The sequence below is a fragment of the Garra rufa genome, chromosome 19 (genome assembly GCF_049309525.1).
Source record: "Garra rufa chromosome 19, GarRuf1.0, whole genome shotgun sequence".
Taxonomy (NCBI): Eukaryota; Metazoa; Chordata; class Actinopteri; order Cypriniformes; family Cyprinidae; genus Garra; species Garra rufa.
In genome coordinates, this window is record NC_133379.1 from 39,107,828 (window position 1) to 39,121,306 (window position 13,479).

Consider the following 13,479-nt stretch of genomic DNA (forward strand, 5'->3'; position numbering starts at 1 on the left):
AATACAACTCTATATCTCTCTCTCTATAAAAACATATATATATATATATATATATATATATATATATATATATATATATATATTGGTATTATCTCGTTATATATTTTGTTAAATATATAAAAATATATAACAAAATATTTTTAATAAAATATATAATGAAAATAAATCTTTTCATTTTATTTATTTAAAAAAAAAAAACTTTTTTAGTCCATTTAAGTTTTTATTAATTTTTATTTTCAAGTTATTCAAATTTAAAATTAAACAATTGCCTGAAATAAAGTTTTAAAATATTTCAGTTAATTTCAGTATTCATTCCAAGTAAGGAAAACGTTTTAATGCTTTTTATTTTAGTTCCACTTTTAATTAACTATAATAACTCTGACACCCTTACACATGCATGATTAAGATATATATGATTGATAGACAGATAGATAGATATAGCTAGAGACAGATATGTGACCCTGGACCACAAAACTTAAGTCGCTGGGTTATATTTGTAGCAATAGCCAAAAATACATGGGATGGGTCAAAATTATTGATTTTTCTTTTATGTCAAAAATCATTAGGAAATTATGTAAAAATCATGTTACATTAAATTTTTTTGTAAAATTCCTACTGTAAACCTATCAAAATGTAATTTTTGATTAGTAATATGCATTGTTAAGAACTTAATTTGGACAACTTTAAAGGTGATTTTCTCAGTATTTTGATTTATTTGCACCCGCAGATTCCAGATTTTCAAATAGATGTATCTCGGCCAAATATTGTCCTATCCTAACAAACCATACATCAAAAGAAAGCTTATTTATTGAGCTGTCATATGATGTATATATCTCAGTTTTGTAAAATTTAACCTTATGACTGGTTTTGTGGTCCAGGGTCACATATATAATTTATCATCCACAATAATAACCTCTTACACCAAGTTTCCATTTCCAATTTCATGTCCGCTCTATTATCTATTATTTCTGCCGCATCTATCTATATAAATATATATTTACCTAAAGGGTCACATTGTCTGATAAACAAGGTTCTTAATTTAAAAGATACGTTCCTTGTTAGTGGACTATATGTTCAAACTATAATTACACCAAGCGTCTCTTAGCAACAGCGGCAGGAACATTCAACTGTTGATTGGTAAGTGCTGAGCTCGATCTTATAGAGAATAAAGACAGACGGCGTACAAGAAAATAAAACCCGAAAACACCAGTAGCTCATTGACTTTGGCGCGCAGGCCGTTTTTTGGCCCACTGAACGCCAGTTGACAGCTCCGGTGGCGGCGGGACGTATGAAAGCATCCATCCACATGCCTCCAGTGACCACGGGGACGAGACACACTGAGATTAAACTCTATTCATAGCCATGAATGAAGGACAATGCTGCCAAAACGCCTCTTAAAAAGTCACTGTAAACATTTCAGGGAATCCGCACATACAATTCAAGCTCCATTCATGTTGGCCTGTAGTTTAAGAGCAACTGAACGGAGATCTCCAGTCTGGAAAACACAGCGTTTTCAATTTGTTATTATTTTTGGACAGTGCTCTGTTCTGAAGTAGACTTGAGCCACTTCTAAGATTTAAAAAAGTAAACTAACTGCAATTAAACAGCATCGGCATCTCATCAAACGTTTGTAAGTCTGGGGGCGGTGGGTTACGTTTACTCATGCCCTGACATTTTTTTCCCGTGGAAAGCAGAAACTAGAGCCTGACCCCTTTTACCTTCCTGTCTTGTCTTTTTTTTTCCGAACATGAAAAAAAGATAAGTGTCAGCTTTTCTCACAATGCAAGCGATCAGATTTAATTCGCTATCTTTTGAGGCCTACATAACAGAATAGCCTCTGCTATCGATGTACATGGCGTGAAAAGCTGAAGCCAGTGGAGTTGTTTTTTGATCGCAATCTGAGTGAACCAGAAACAGAGATTTGCTCCTCACACGCTCTATGGGAGCGAATTAATTATCTGATGGTGTGTTGCATCCTCTTTAACCGCAAAAGTGCAAGCGTGCACAAGTTCACAGAATAACAAACTTTTGCCGAATCAAGCATCTTTAAGTCAAATCTCACTTTTAGTCAGTTGTTGTAAAGTGGGGCTGGGCGAAATGGCCAAAAAAAAAAAATTTCCACGTAATTTGTTATCAATATTGATCACAATAGTCATTTTATACCATCAGTGAGGAAGGAAATGCATTCCACATTTGTTAGACTTTGAAAATGAATGAATGAATACATAATTTGTTTGTTTATAAGTAATCAATCCTCTATTGTGTTTTCTATTTTTTTGTATAAATGTTTACAAATTTATAATCCAAAATGGTGTGTAATGGAATTTAACTTTTTAATTTATTCAATCTTTTAACATGCAATCAAATTAAATTCTAATTAAACTTCATAGGTTTTATTTTTTTCACATATTCTGTGTTTTTTCATTTTATTTTCTGAATTTTGTGCTTTTTTTAATGATTTAACACAAATTTATCATCAAAACCGTTTGATTAAATGAGCTTAATAAATCTCATTTATAAAACATGCAATCAAATGAAAATATAATTAAACTTTAAAGAGTGAGTGAGAGAGAGAGAGTAATCAGTTTTATTTTTCCCATATTCTGTTTTCCATTTTATTTTTCTGTATTTTGTGTTTTATGGTTTAAGAAATGTATTATCAAAACTGTGTCTAATTAAATGAATTTACTAATTTATTAACATGCAATCAAATTAAAATATAATTAAATTTTAAAGAGTGAAATCATTTTTATTTATGACTTAATATTAATTTATCATCAACAATGAGTCTAATTAAATGAATTTACAAATTTTTTAACATGCAATCAAATCAAAATGTAATTAAACTTCATAGATTGAAATTGGTTTATTTTGTCCCATATTCTGTTTTTAGTTTTATTTTTTCTAGCTTTTGTGTTTTACAGTTTAAAAAATGTATTATCAAAACTGTCTAATTAAATGAATTGAATCAATCTTTTAACATGCAATCAAATTAAAATATAATTAAACTTCAATCCAATCTGTTTAATTTGTCCCGTATTCTGTGTTTTCAGTTTTATTTTTTTTCTGAATTTCTGAATGTTTTATGATTTAATATTAGTTTATCATCAAACATTCTAATTAAATGAACTTTAATGAGTCTAGTTAATTCAACTTTCCTAACCTTTTTAACATGCAATCAAATTAAAATATAATTAAACTTCAGAGAGTGAAATTGGTTTTTATTTGTCCTCTATTCTGTGTTTTCTGTTTTATTTTTTCTGGATTTTATGTTTTATGATTTAATATTAATTTATCATAAAAATGAGTCTAATTAAATTATTTTACTACATTTTTAACATACAATCAAATTAACATATAATTAAACTCTTTGTAAATGTAAAACCATTTTTTTTCAGTATACATTTTACAATACAACAGAAATATATTTCTGTCATTTCTTCAAGTTCAACGGAACTTAGATTTTGATGGTTTATAGTGAAGCGATAGATACTCGTCTAGATGTAGATTAAATATTTTACTTAAAATAATATCTTGGACTGTTTTTGTATTTACAATTAGGGATTGTAAAAAGGCCAAATAAATTCTACCGAACAATGACATGAAGCAATCAAACAGAGGCGATCTGTAATATTTTCTAATGTTTTTGTAATTCTTCTGCTCAGCATGGCTGCATTTATTTGTACATTAAAAAGCACATGCCTACTTCAAGAAGGGGGTCTTAAAAACGGACAAAGAATATTATTTCACTAACTTATTAATTTTAAGTTAAATTGTGCTTTGTTGGTAGGCTATAACGTCTACCAGAATGTTAAAAATGTTTAGTGTTAAGTAAACATTTCTAAATTGTTGTTTTGTAATTGTTCTTTAAGCACATTTTTGGCTATTTAATTTGTGCAGTGGTTAAAAAAATTGGCAAAATACATGGGGGAAAAACAGGGAAAACCGTGTTCGGTAATCGGCCTTCGGCCCAGTGTTTCATTTTGTTTGGTTTCGGCTTTGGCCGAGAATTTTAATTTCGGTGCATCCCTCTTTTTAATATCTTGGACTTTTTTTTCATCTACAATTACATTTATTATTTTAACAAAGACACTTTGATTCAAAGTGACTTCATCCATGTTTTCTATATATATCGACTTATCACCCAGCCTCATTGTAACGCATGACAACTCTAACTGATTTCACTTTTTTTGACCTGTACAGCTTCCTCTGTGAGGATGGCGCACACAGACGAGGACCTGATCGGAATCCCCTTCCCGAACCACAGCAATGACGTCCTGTGCAGTCTTAACGAGCAGCGGCGGGACGGCCTGCTTTGCGACGTCATCCTAGTGGTCCGTGACCAGGAGTACCGCACCCATCGCTCCGTCCTGGCCGCCTGCAGCCAGTACTTCAAAAAACTCTTCACGGTAGCCACCGGCTCCAGCCAGGACTCCAACCAGCACCACATCTACGAGCTGGACTTCGTTGCACCGGAATCGCTAACAGCCATTTTGGAGTTTGCATACACGTCGACGCTGACCGTCACGGCGTCAAACGTCAAAGAAATCCTGAGCGCCGCGAGGCTCCTAGAAATTCCCTGCATTATAAACGTGTGTCTAGAAATCATGGACACGGGAGGAGGAGGAGAACCAGGAGGAGGAGGTGGAAACGGACCTCCGGAAGGAGAGGAGTTTGAGGGGGATGATGAGGAAGATGAGGAAGAAGAGGACGAGGAAGAAATGGAGGAGGAGGTCGACTCCAAAGATGGAGAATTCGAGGACAACAATAGTGAGAAATCCACACAAGGGGTTGAAAACCAAGAGCAACCAAAAGTTTGGGAAAACAGGGGAACAGACAGCCCACCTTGTAGCTCCCAACAAGGGGTGCTGAAGTCAGATGGTCAAGAATCCCAAAGACGCCAATCGAACACTCCTGAAGCTCAGAAACCTAGAGCGCCGGAGGGATTGGAAGGACGGGCGCTGAAAGACTTCTCAATAGAGTCCTTACTTCAAGAGGGACTATATCCGAAAGTCCCAGGCCTGGAACGAGGCGCAGGATTCTCGCCCCTTCTCCCAGGCTTCTATCCTCCGATGTGGGCAGCGGAATTCCCAGGCTACCCTCAGATTCTAGAGCCCCGACACCCTTCCCATCCTTTCCCCAACGCTTCCCTGGAAAACGGTCCTTTGGACCTCGCGGTCAAGAAAGAAGTCATCAAAGAAGAGATGAAGGACGAGCCTACGAACCCTATGCTCCATAGAGACTTCCTCAAAGACTTCATGAGTCCAGGGTTGGGAATCGCCTCCGATCCCGCCCTCGGTCCGATCAAAGAGGGGGCGGACCTGCGGTCTTACCTGAGCTTTCTTTCCGCCTCGCATCTCGGGACGCTGTTTCCTCCGTGGCAGCTGGAGGAGGAGAGGAAGATGAAGCCCAAGGCGTCACAGCAGTGCCCGATCTGCAACAAGGTGATTCAGGGAGCGGGAAAGCTGCCACGGCACATGCGAACGCACACCGGAGAGAAGCCCTACATGTGCACCATCTGCGAGGTCCGCTTCACCAGGTGAGTCGGGTTTAGGTGACACTAAAGCCAATAGGCCTCAATCCTAGATTAAAAAACACAAATGAGAGAAGATTAAGTCATACTAGTCAAGTATATTTTTCTACATTAGTATAGAAGTACTTTAATATTAAATTATTCATATTATTTAATTATTATTATTATTATAATTATTACTTAACATTTGATTTAATTATTTACAATTTTAATTATTTTATTTCCTTAAAATTATTATTTATTAATAATTACTAATAATTTAATAATTCATTTAATTTAATATTCATTTAATATTATTATTAAATTCCTTTTTTGCCACTTTTAATCATAGTGAGAGTTATTGGGAATGATAGTAGCTTTATTTTGTATTTTCTGTACATTTTCTGTACTAATTCATTTTATTATTTACACTTTAATATTTAATTTTTACAATTTCATTCTTATTTTATTACATTTTATTACAATTATTATTAAATTTCTATTTATTTTTGCCACTTTTAACTGAAATGACGGTGGCTATATTTTTTCTATACATTTTTAATTTAAAAAAAAACATTTACTAATTCATTTTATTATTTACAATTTAAATTCTTTTATATTTCTCATTTTATTTTGTAATTTTCTTACATTTTATTAAAATTGTAAATAAATTCCTATTTATCTTTGCCACTTTTAATTATAGTAATAGTTAATGGAAATGATGGTGGCTATATTTTGTATTTTTCTATGCATTTTTGTTTATTAAAGTAATTATTTACTAATTCATCTTATTATTTACAATTTACATTTTTAAATATTTCTCATTTTATTTTTTAATTTTCATACATTTCATTAAAATTATGAATAAATACCTATTTAATTTTTGCCTGCCACTTTTAATCATAGTGATAGTTAACGGGAATGATTGTAGCTATATTTTATAGTTTTCGATGCATTTTTAATTATTAAAATAATTATTTACCAATTCATTTTATTATTTACAATTTTTTTATTTATAATGTTGTTGTTTTTTTCCTTTCTTATATATCATTAAAATTATAAAAACATTAAAAAATATATTTATTTTGCCACTTTTAATTATAGTGATGGTTAATGGGAATGATGGTGGCTATATTTAGTATTCTATTCTAATCTATTTGTATTCTAATTAATTTTATTATTTGCATTAAAATAATATTTTTTATTTTCTCATATTTTATTAAAATTACAATTAAATTCCTATTTATTTTTTGCCACTTTTAATTATAGTCGTAGTTGATGGTGGCTAATTATTGCTTAAAATAATAGTTAAAATAATATTTAGCATCTAATTTCACAATTTTTACATTTAATATTTTTGGCATTATTTATAATTTATTTGTATTTAATTTTAAAATTTGATGGGAATAATAAAATGAAAAGGAGACAATAGGATCATGCATTAAAAAAAAAAAATGTAATATTGTCATTCTACTCACCCTTGTGTCGTTTCAAAGCGTTATGACTTTCCTTTATCTGTAAACACAAAAGCAGATAAGTTTTTGTCCGTACAATGAAAGTGTCCAAAACCACATCAGAATGTTAATTGTTGGGCCAGCTATTCTTTTAACATTTCAGGAGTGTTTTTAACATTGGTTCAAACAGATAGAGTACAAGAATAACACTTTAAAATGAACAGTCACTAAAAGGCCCAGACATATTGAAGGCAAAGAATGTTTTACAATGACAGATTTACGAGAACGAATTCTGACTTGCTGTCATGTAACCCAGCAAACTTTTCCCCTCAAACAAATTACACTGACTGTCTACTAGAATAAATAGCCTCTTTGAAGCTGAAGAGCTAGGCTTCGGTATTACAACAATGAAATGGCACATGAAAACTAGAGCAGCATCATAAGGACAAACCTGCTGTGAAACACTTTATGCATCACTGTGGTCGGAGCCGCATGAGGTTTCCACACTGTAATAAAAGCCAAAGCGTAGTGATGTTAATATAAGACCTACATTTCACTTTTGGGCTCAAACGCTCTGTAGAGGAATGAAATTTCGATGAGTGAGATCTAGACTGAGAAAATAGATCAAACGAAGCCTTCTGAGCTTCTGGATAACTCATCTGGATACCACATAACAGGAACACTAAATCCGGTTTTCGTGTTTTTTGGGTTTTCTGACGCTGCTACTGTTGAGCAACTTGCAGCTGTCTGCTTTTCAAGTACGAAGGCGTACACCTGCTTGTGTGCTTTTCTGCATGCGTGCACGTTTTTCTGGGTCTTGAGGTTTTGCAGGGATTCGTACAGGTATGCAAAATAACCTCAAAACCCAAATTTAGAAGAATAGCTCGCTCAAAAAATTGATAAAAACATCACAATAATCCACACCACTTCAGTCCATCAGTTAACATCTTGTGAACCAAAAGATGCATGTTTGTAAGAAACAAACCGTCATTAAGACATTTTTTTAAGTCCATAATCCATAATAACACTTCCTCCAGTAAAAAAGTCATCTCATCTGAATCAGGAGAGAAATATGCACAGATTAAGCACCATTTTTGATGTGAAAGATAAACAGAAGATGAACTTTTTTCCTCGTATTATGGATTATGGATGCACATTTTGGCCAGAAGCAATGGTTTGAAGTTAAAGGATTACTCCACTTTCAGAATAAAAAACTTCTTGAGAATTTACTCACCCCCATGTCATCCAAGATATTCATGCCTCTCGATCCTCAGTTGCAAATAAACTCAGTTTATAGAGGAAAACATTTCAAGATATAGTGGACTTCAATGGTGCTCAATGGATTGAAGGTAAAAAATGCCATTTCAAAAGGCTCTAAATGATCAACCGTCAAAAGTAATTTACAAAAGTGATTTCATGTCCATAGAAAGCACATTAAAGTGTCTACTTTAAAGGTTTCAAATACGATTTGGAGAATAAAATGTCAAAATTTGGTTGAAATAATGTCACATTGTCATTCAGTGCAACAATATTTACATGCAAATTCAAACAGTATCTGACTTGTACATATTAAAATATATAAAATAATAAGGGAGCATATTACATTTTGTTGAGTAATTATTACTGATAAATGGGCAAAACCCATTATAGTGGCAAATTTGTCAAATGTATAATTGCACCTAATTAGTATTTGGGGTGAAAGTAATTTGTCTTTTAATATGTGATAAATTGATTTTTGTTGTAAATTTGCCTGACCAGATGACATTTTGTAAATTAGGGGAAACTGTATGATTTATTTTTTGCTCAGAAAAACAAAAATGCAATACATTTAAACAGAAAACTTTTTTATATTTTTTGTAAAAACAACCATTTAAAAAATCATCTTGGATGACATAGGGGTGAGTACATTATCAGGAAATAGTGCAGTAATCCTTTAAAACATCTTGATGGATTTGTTTCCTACAAACACGCAGCTTTTGGCTTCACAAGATGTTAATTAATGGACTGGACTGGAGTGGTGTGGATGACTTTTATCAGCTGTTAGGACATTCTGACGGCACCCATTCACTGCAAAGCGGTTTTTGAATACACTGTTCCCAGTAACAAGTAACGCAAGTTACGTAATAATATTACTTTTCCAAGTAACTAGTAAAGTAACGCATTACTTTTTAATTGAAAAGAAAATATTGGAGTTACTTTTTCAAATAAGTAATGCCAGTTACTTTTCCCCCCTCATTTTTTGATTAAAAGCTCTACTGTCCCCATGTTGAGAGAAATTGTGAGTAAGATGTTACTTTAGTTCTAGAATAAATGTGAACATGAATTAATTTATCTCACTCACTAAAAAAACAGATGCAGTATTCTTCAAAATGAATAAAAACAGTAAAATTCAATGAAAACCTGCAATAATTAAATGTTAAATAATACAAATATCCTTTATGTATTTAATCCAATTTTATCAACCAATGTCTTTGCTGCCGACCTTCGAGGTTTTTGATGTGAAAAGCTTTTACATTTGCCAAAAATAGAACTTTTTATATTAAAAACAAACAAGCAAGCCCTGTCCGGATTTAAAAAGTGATGCAAAAGTAAGGTTTTACTATTTGTTTAAGTCTCTACGGAGTTCTAAGTTACTCTATATTCCCAGAACTAGACTTAAAAATAGAGGTGATCACGCTTTTGCGGTAATCGGTCCCAGGTTATGGAATAGCCTTCCGTTATATATCAGATCTGCTCAAACCCTGTCAGTTTTTAAATCTGCGTTAAAAACTTACCTTTTCTCTAAGGCGTTTAATATTCCTTAATATTCTCTTAACTTTAATTAAACTGTCTTTTTATTTTTGCTTTTGTAAAGCACTTTGGTCAACATTGGTTGTTTTTAAATGTGCTATATAAATAAACTTGTATTGTATTGTAAAAGTAACGTAAAGCATTACTTTCCATAAAATGTAACTAAAGGAGTAGTTCACTCTCAAAACAAAAATTTACAGATAATGTACTCACCCCCTTGTCATCCAAGATGTCTTTCTTTCTTTAGTCGTAAGGAAATTATGTTTTTTGAGGAAAATATTTCAGGATTTCTCTCCATGTAATAGACTTCTATGGTGCCCCCGAGTTTGAACTTCCAAAATGCAGCTTCAAATGCCGAGGAAAGAAGGGTCTTATCTAGCAAAACAATTGGTTATTTTCTAAAAAAAAAAAAAAAAAAATCCAATTTATATAATTTTTAACCTCAAATGCTCATCTTCTCTAGCTCTGTGTGTACTTTGTGTAGAGATCAAAAAGTATATAAATTATAAATGTTTTAAAAATTGTGGAAACCTATTTTTAGAAAATAACCGATCATTTCTCTAGATAAGACCCTTCTTCCTCGGCTGGAATCATTTAGAGCCCTTTGAAGCTGCATTTTGGAAGTTCAAACTCAGGGGCACCACAGAAGTGCACTATATGGAGAGAAATCCTGAAATGTTTTCCTCAAAAAACATAATTTCTTTACGACTGAAGAAAGAAAGACATGAACATCTTGGATGACAAGGGGGTGTTCTGAAAGTGAACTACTCCTTAAGTAACGTAATTAGTTACTTTTTTAAAAAGTAACTCAATATTGTAATGCATTACTTTTAAAAGTAACTTTCCCCAACACTGACTGTCCCTTTAAATGCCTGTTTTTCTTTTGCAGGCAGGACAAGCTGAAGATTCACATGCGCAAGCACACCGGCGAGAGGCCGTACATCTGCCTGCACTGCAACTCTAAGTTCGTTCACAACTACGACCTGAAGAACCACTTGCGCATCCACACGGGCGTGCGGCCGTACCAATGCGAGCACTGCTACAAGAGCTTCACGCGCTCCGACCACCTGCACCGGCACATCAAGCGGCAGAGCTGCCGCGTCTCGCGCCCACGACGAGGCCGAAAGCCCTCCGCCTGGCGGTCCACCAACTTCCTCTTCCCTCCAGATCCCAACGCTCTCCAAGCGGACAGGACCATGCGGCTTCCGGCCGCCGGCGGTGCCGCCCCCTTGCTGGCGAAACAGCAGCCTACGGGAGGAAAAACGCTGGAGGACGCCGACGGTGACACCCGGGAGACGGACAGGAAGCTCATCTCGGAGGATGTGAACAGGAAGCGGGGCGTGTTTGCTTTCGCGGTGGCGACGGAGGACGTTCTGCCACACCCGCCCTTCTATTCGGCGACCTCTGACCCATGGGCCGTGAGACTGGAACGAGCTCCGCCCATTCCCGAAGCCGCAAAGTGACTTTTGTTAAATCCATGAAACAAGCTGCTCGCTTCGGACGCCACAAAAAAGTCTTTCCGAATCGGGTTCAGACTCTGTAATATTATCATTTTGTTCGTTTGTTTCATAAGTCAGCTTCCAAATGGGATGACAGGGATTTTAAATACTTTTTAAATGACTAGATTTGTTAATATCTTGGATGTGCATTTGTTAAAGCTGTTTTTGATGCTTCAGCGTTTGCTAAAACAAGGGTGATGCGCTCACAGACTGTTCAGTGCAATGGAGTATGTGAAAATCGAATGCAAAAATTTGACAATCAGGTATGCGGAAAGAAAAAAAGTCCTGCTGAATAAGCTAGAAGCTTTGATGTTTGCGTTGTATGATCTGACAGGTTTTCTAATTAAACAGCTAAACTACAACATTTACACATTGTGATCCACTATGCAAAAGCTAAAATTTTAATCAGAAAAAACCTCAGGATTAGAAATACTTTTTTTTTTTTACAGCCAAAATATCACATTATACATAATAAGATGTCAAGTTAATCGTGCAAGTTATTTTCGAGATTGAAATTATTTATATTGTGCATTTCAAATTGACCCTTGATTAAATCGAATGCTGTTTAAAATAATATGTATAGCTGGCTTTCAGGTTCTGCGGTGGAATTGTTGATTATTGTAAGTGTTTCTATTGTAAAACATCCAAAGATGTGTTGTTAAAGAACAAACTTGAAATCCAATCTTTTTGCAAAGCCGTCTTTTTCACATATGAAGTGTCTTGGAGGTGCTTGTCGTGTACAGGAAAATAAATGGAGAGGGGAAACATCCACAACTTTGATACTATTCCTCATCTGAATGGCTAGAGTAATTCAACAAGGTTTAAACTCAAACGAAAAATATTTTCATGCTATTTATGCATATTTAAATGAGCCTCGGCTATATTTTACTAAGATGTTTTATAAGACACTAACACGTTTGTGGTTTATCTGTTTTTCCAAGAGAGAATGCGTCAACGCAACACGATATTTGACCTTCTGAATTACATAACAATGTTAAAAAAAAAAAAGCATTTAATGAATAAAATTCCCCATGAAAGGCACAAGTACTCCAGATCCGAAAAATTAAGTTTCACTTCACATGAGACATTTACAATAAAAATGTTTTTATCTTGGTGTGCAAAATGCAAAGATGTTTCAATGACCATGTACAATGAAGGTGCTTAAAGATGTGTGCGTGTATATATATATATGAAGCCCTTCTGTGGCGACTGGTGGGAACTTACTTGCACTATTTGTTTGATGATGTTTTCATTTTGATTACAATATATTGCTATTTCTTAAAGATTTAAAAACACACAAAAAAAATCACAGAACATGTCTGAGATATGCACTTTACTCCTCTTTAACACAAGAACAATTTCAGTGAAAGTCATTTTTATATGTGTGTGGTATTTGTATATTAGATTAATCCCTGGTAAACGGAAACAAAGAACTGGAATACAATAAAAAAAGCTTTTTTTCAAGAACCCTGTGTCTTTCATGGTTAATTTCTTACTTGGTGGGTCATTTAATGAGGCTTTTATCTACAGCGATGTGGTCAAGTGCAATAAAGCTCTGTTTAGTGTATTTGAAAAGTTTATTTGCAAAAACAGATAACTCAAAAATCATGTTTTTATTATGGTAGTTAGCTGTATTTTTTTTCTCATTTTTACTTTAAATCTTTTGCACAATGCACAATGAAAAAACATGATTTTTGAAAATTCTGCAAATGAACTCTTCATTTTTTTAATGCTGAATGCCATCCTCGAGGGTACAGTGAAGGCAGTTTTGTTTTCCCTCCTAAATGTCCAGCTTTCCGGATGATGGGGCAGATCTTTTAACGGCTAACTTACCTCAACCTAAAATTACTCTGAAATCATAGCATGTGGTAGTTTGTTATGACACAAGGCGGTGAGGATCCAACAGACAGCCCTCTCTGGCACAATTAACCATCTCTGTGAGTAATCTAAACCCACACGCTAGAACTACGCTTTAGTAGGAGCCAGTTTCCCAAACACGTACTAATGCTGTTTTGAATTGTGATGAATTTTTAAAGTAGGATTGCTGTTAGATTAACTCAATAACTCTTTTTGAGCAGCAAGTTGATTTTCTGATCATTTCTTTTAATGACTAAAATAACGTATATTGCATGTTTACTATTAGTTTTGGATCAGTATTTCAAACTGACTCTTGTTTCAATCGAATGAAACCATTTAAAATACTTTGCATTTTCAGAATGGTGTG

At 34.0% G+C, this 13,479-nt stretch overlaps 1 protein-coding gene across 1 annotated transcript; it reads left to right on the forward strand.

Moving 5' to 3' along the window:
* Positions 1-4,198: 4,198 nt before the first annotated feature.
* zbtb7c (zinc finger and BTB domain containing 7C) lies at positions 4,199-12,722 on the forward strand. The gene is made up of 2 exons (XM_073824636.1): positions 4,199-5,539; positions 10,646-12,722. Exons 1-2 carry the CDS (start codon positions 4,218-4,220, stop codon positions 11,217-11,219), a joined length of 1,896 nt encoding a protein of 631 aa, XP_073680737.1. The 5' UTR covers positions 4,199-4,217; the 3' UTR covers positions 11,220-12,722.
* The last annotated feature ends 757 nt before the right edge of the window (positions 12,723-13,479 follow it).

Excerpts from the sequence above, each read along its gene's own strand:
- zbtb7c (XM_073824636.1), top strand. The coding sequence starts at position 4,218 with ATGGCGCACACAGACGAGGACCTGATCGGAATCCCCTTCCCGAACCAC. Across the intron at positions 5,540-10,645 it reads TGCGAGGTCCGCTTCACCAG|GCAGGACAAGCTGAAGATTC; the intron begins GTGAGTCGGGTT and ends TTTCTTTTGCAG.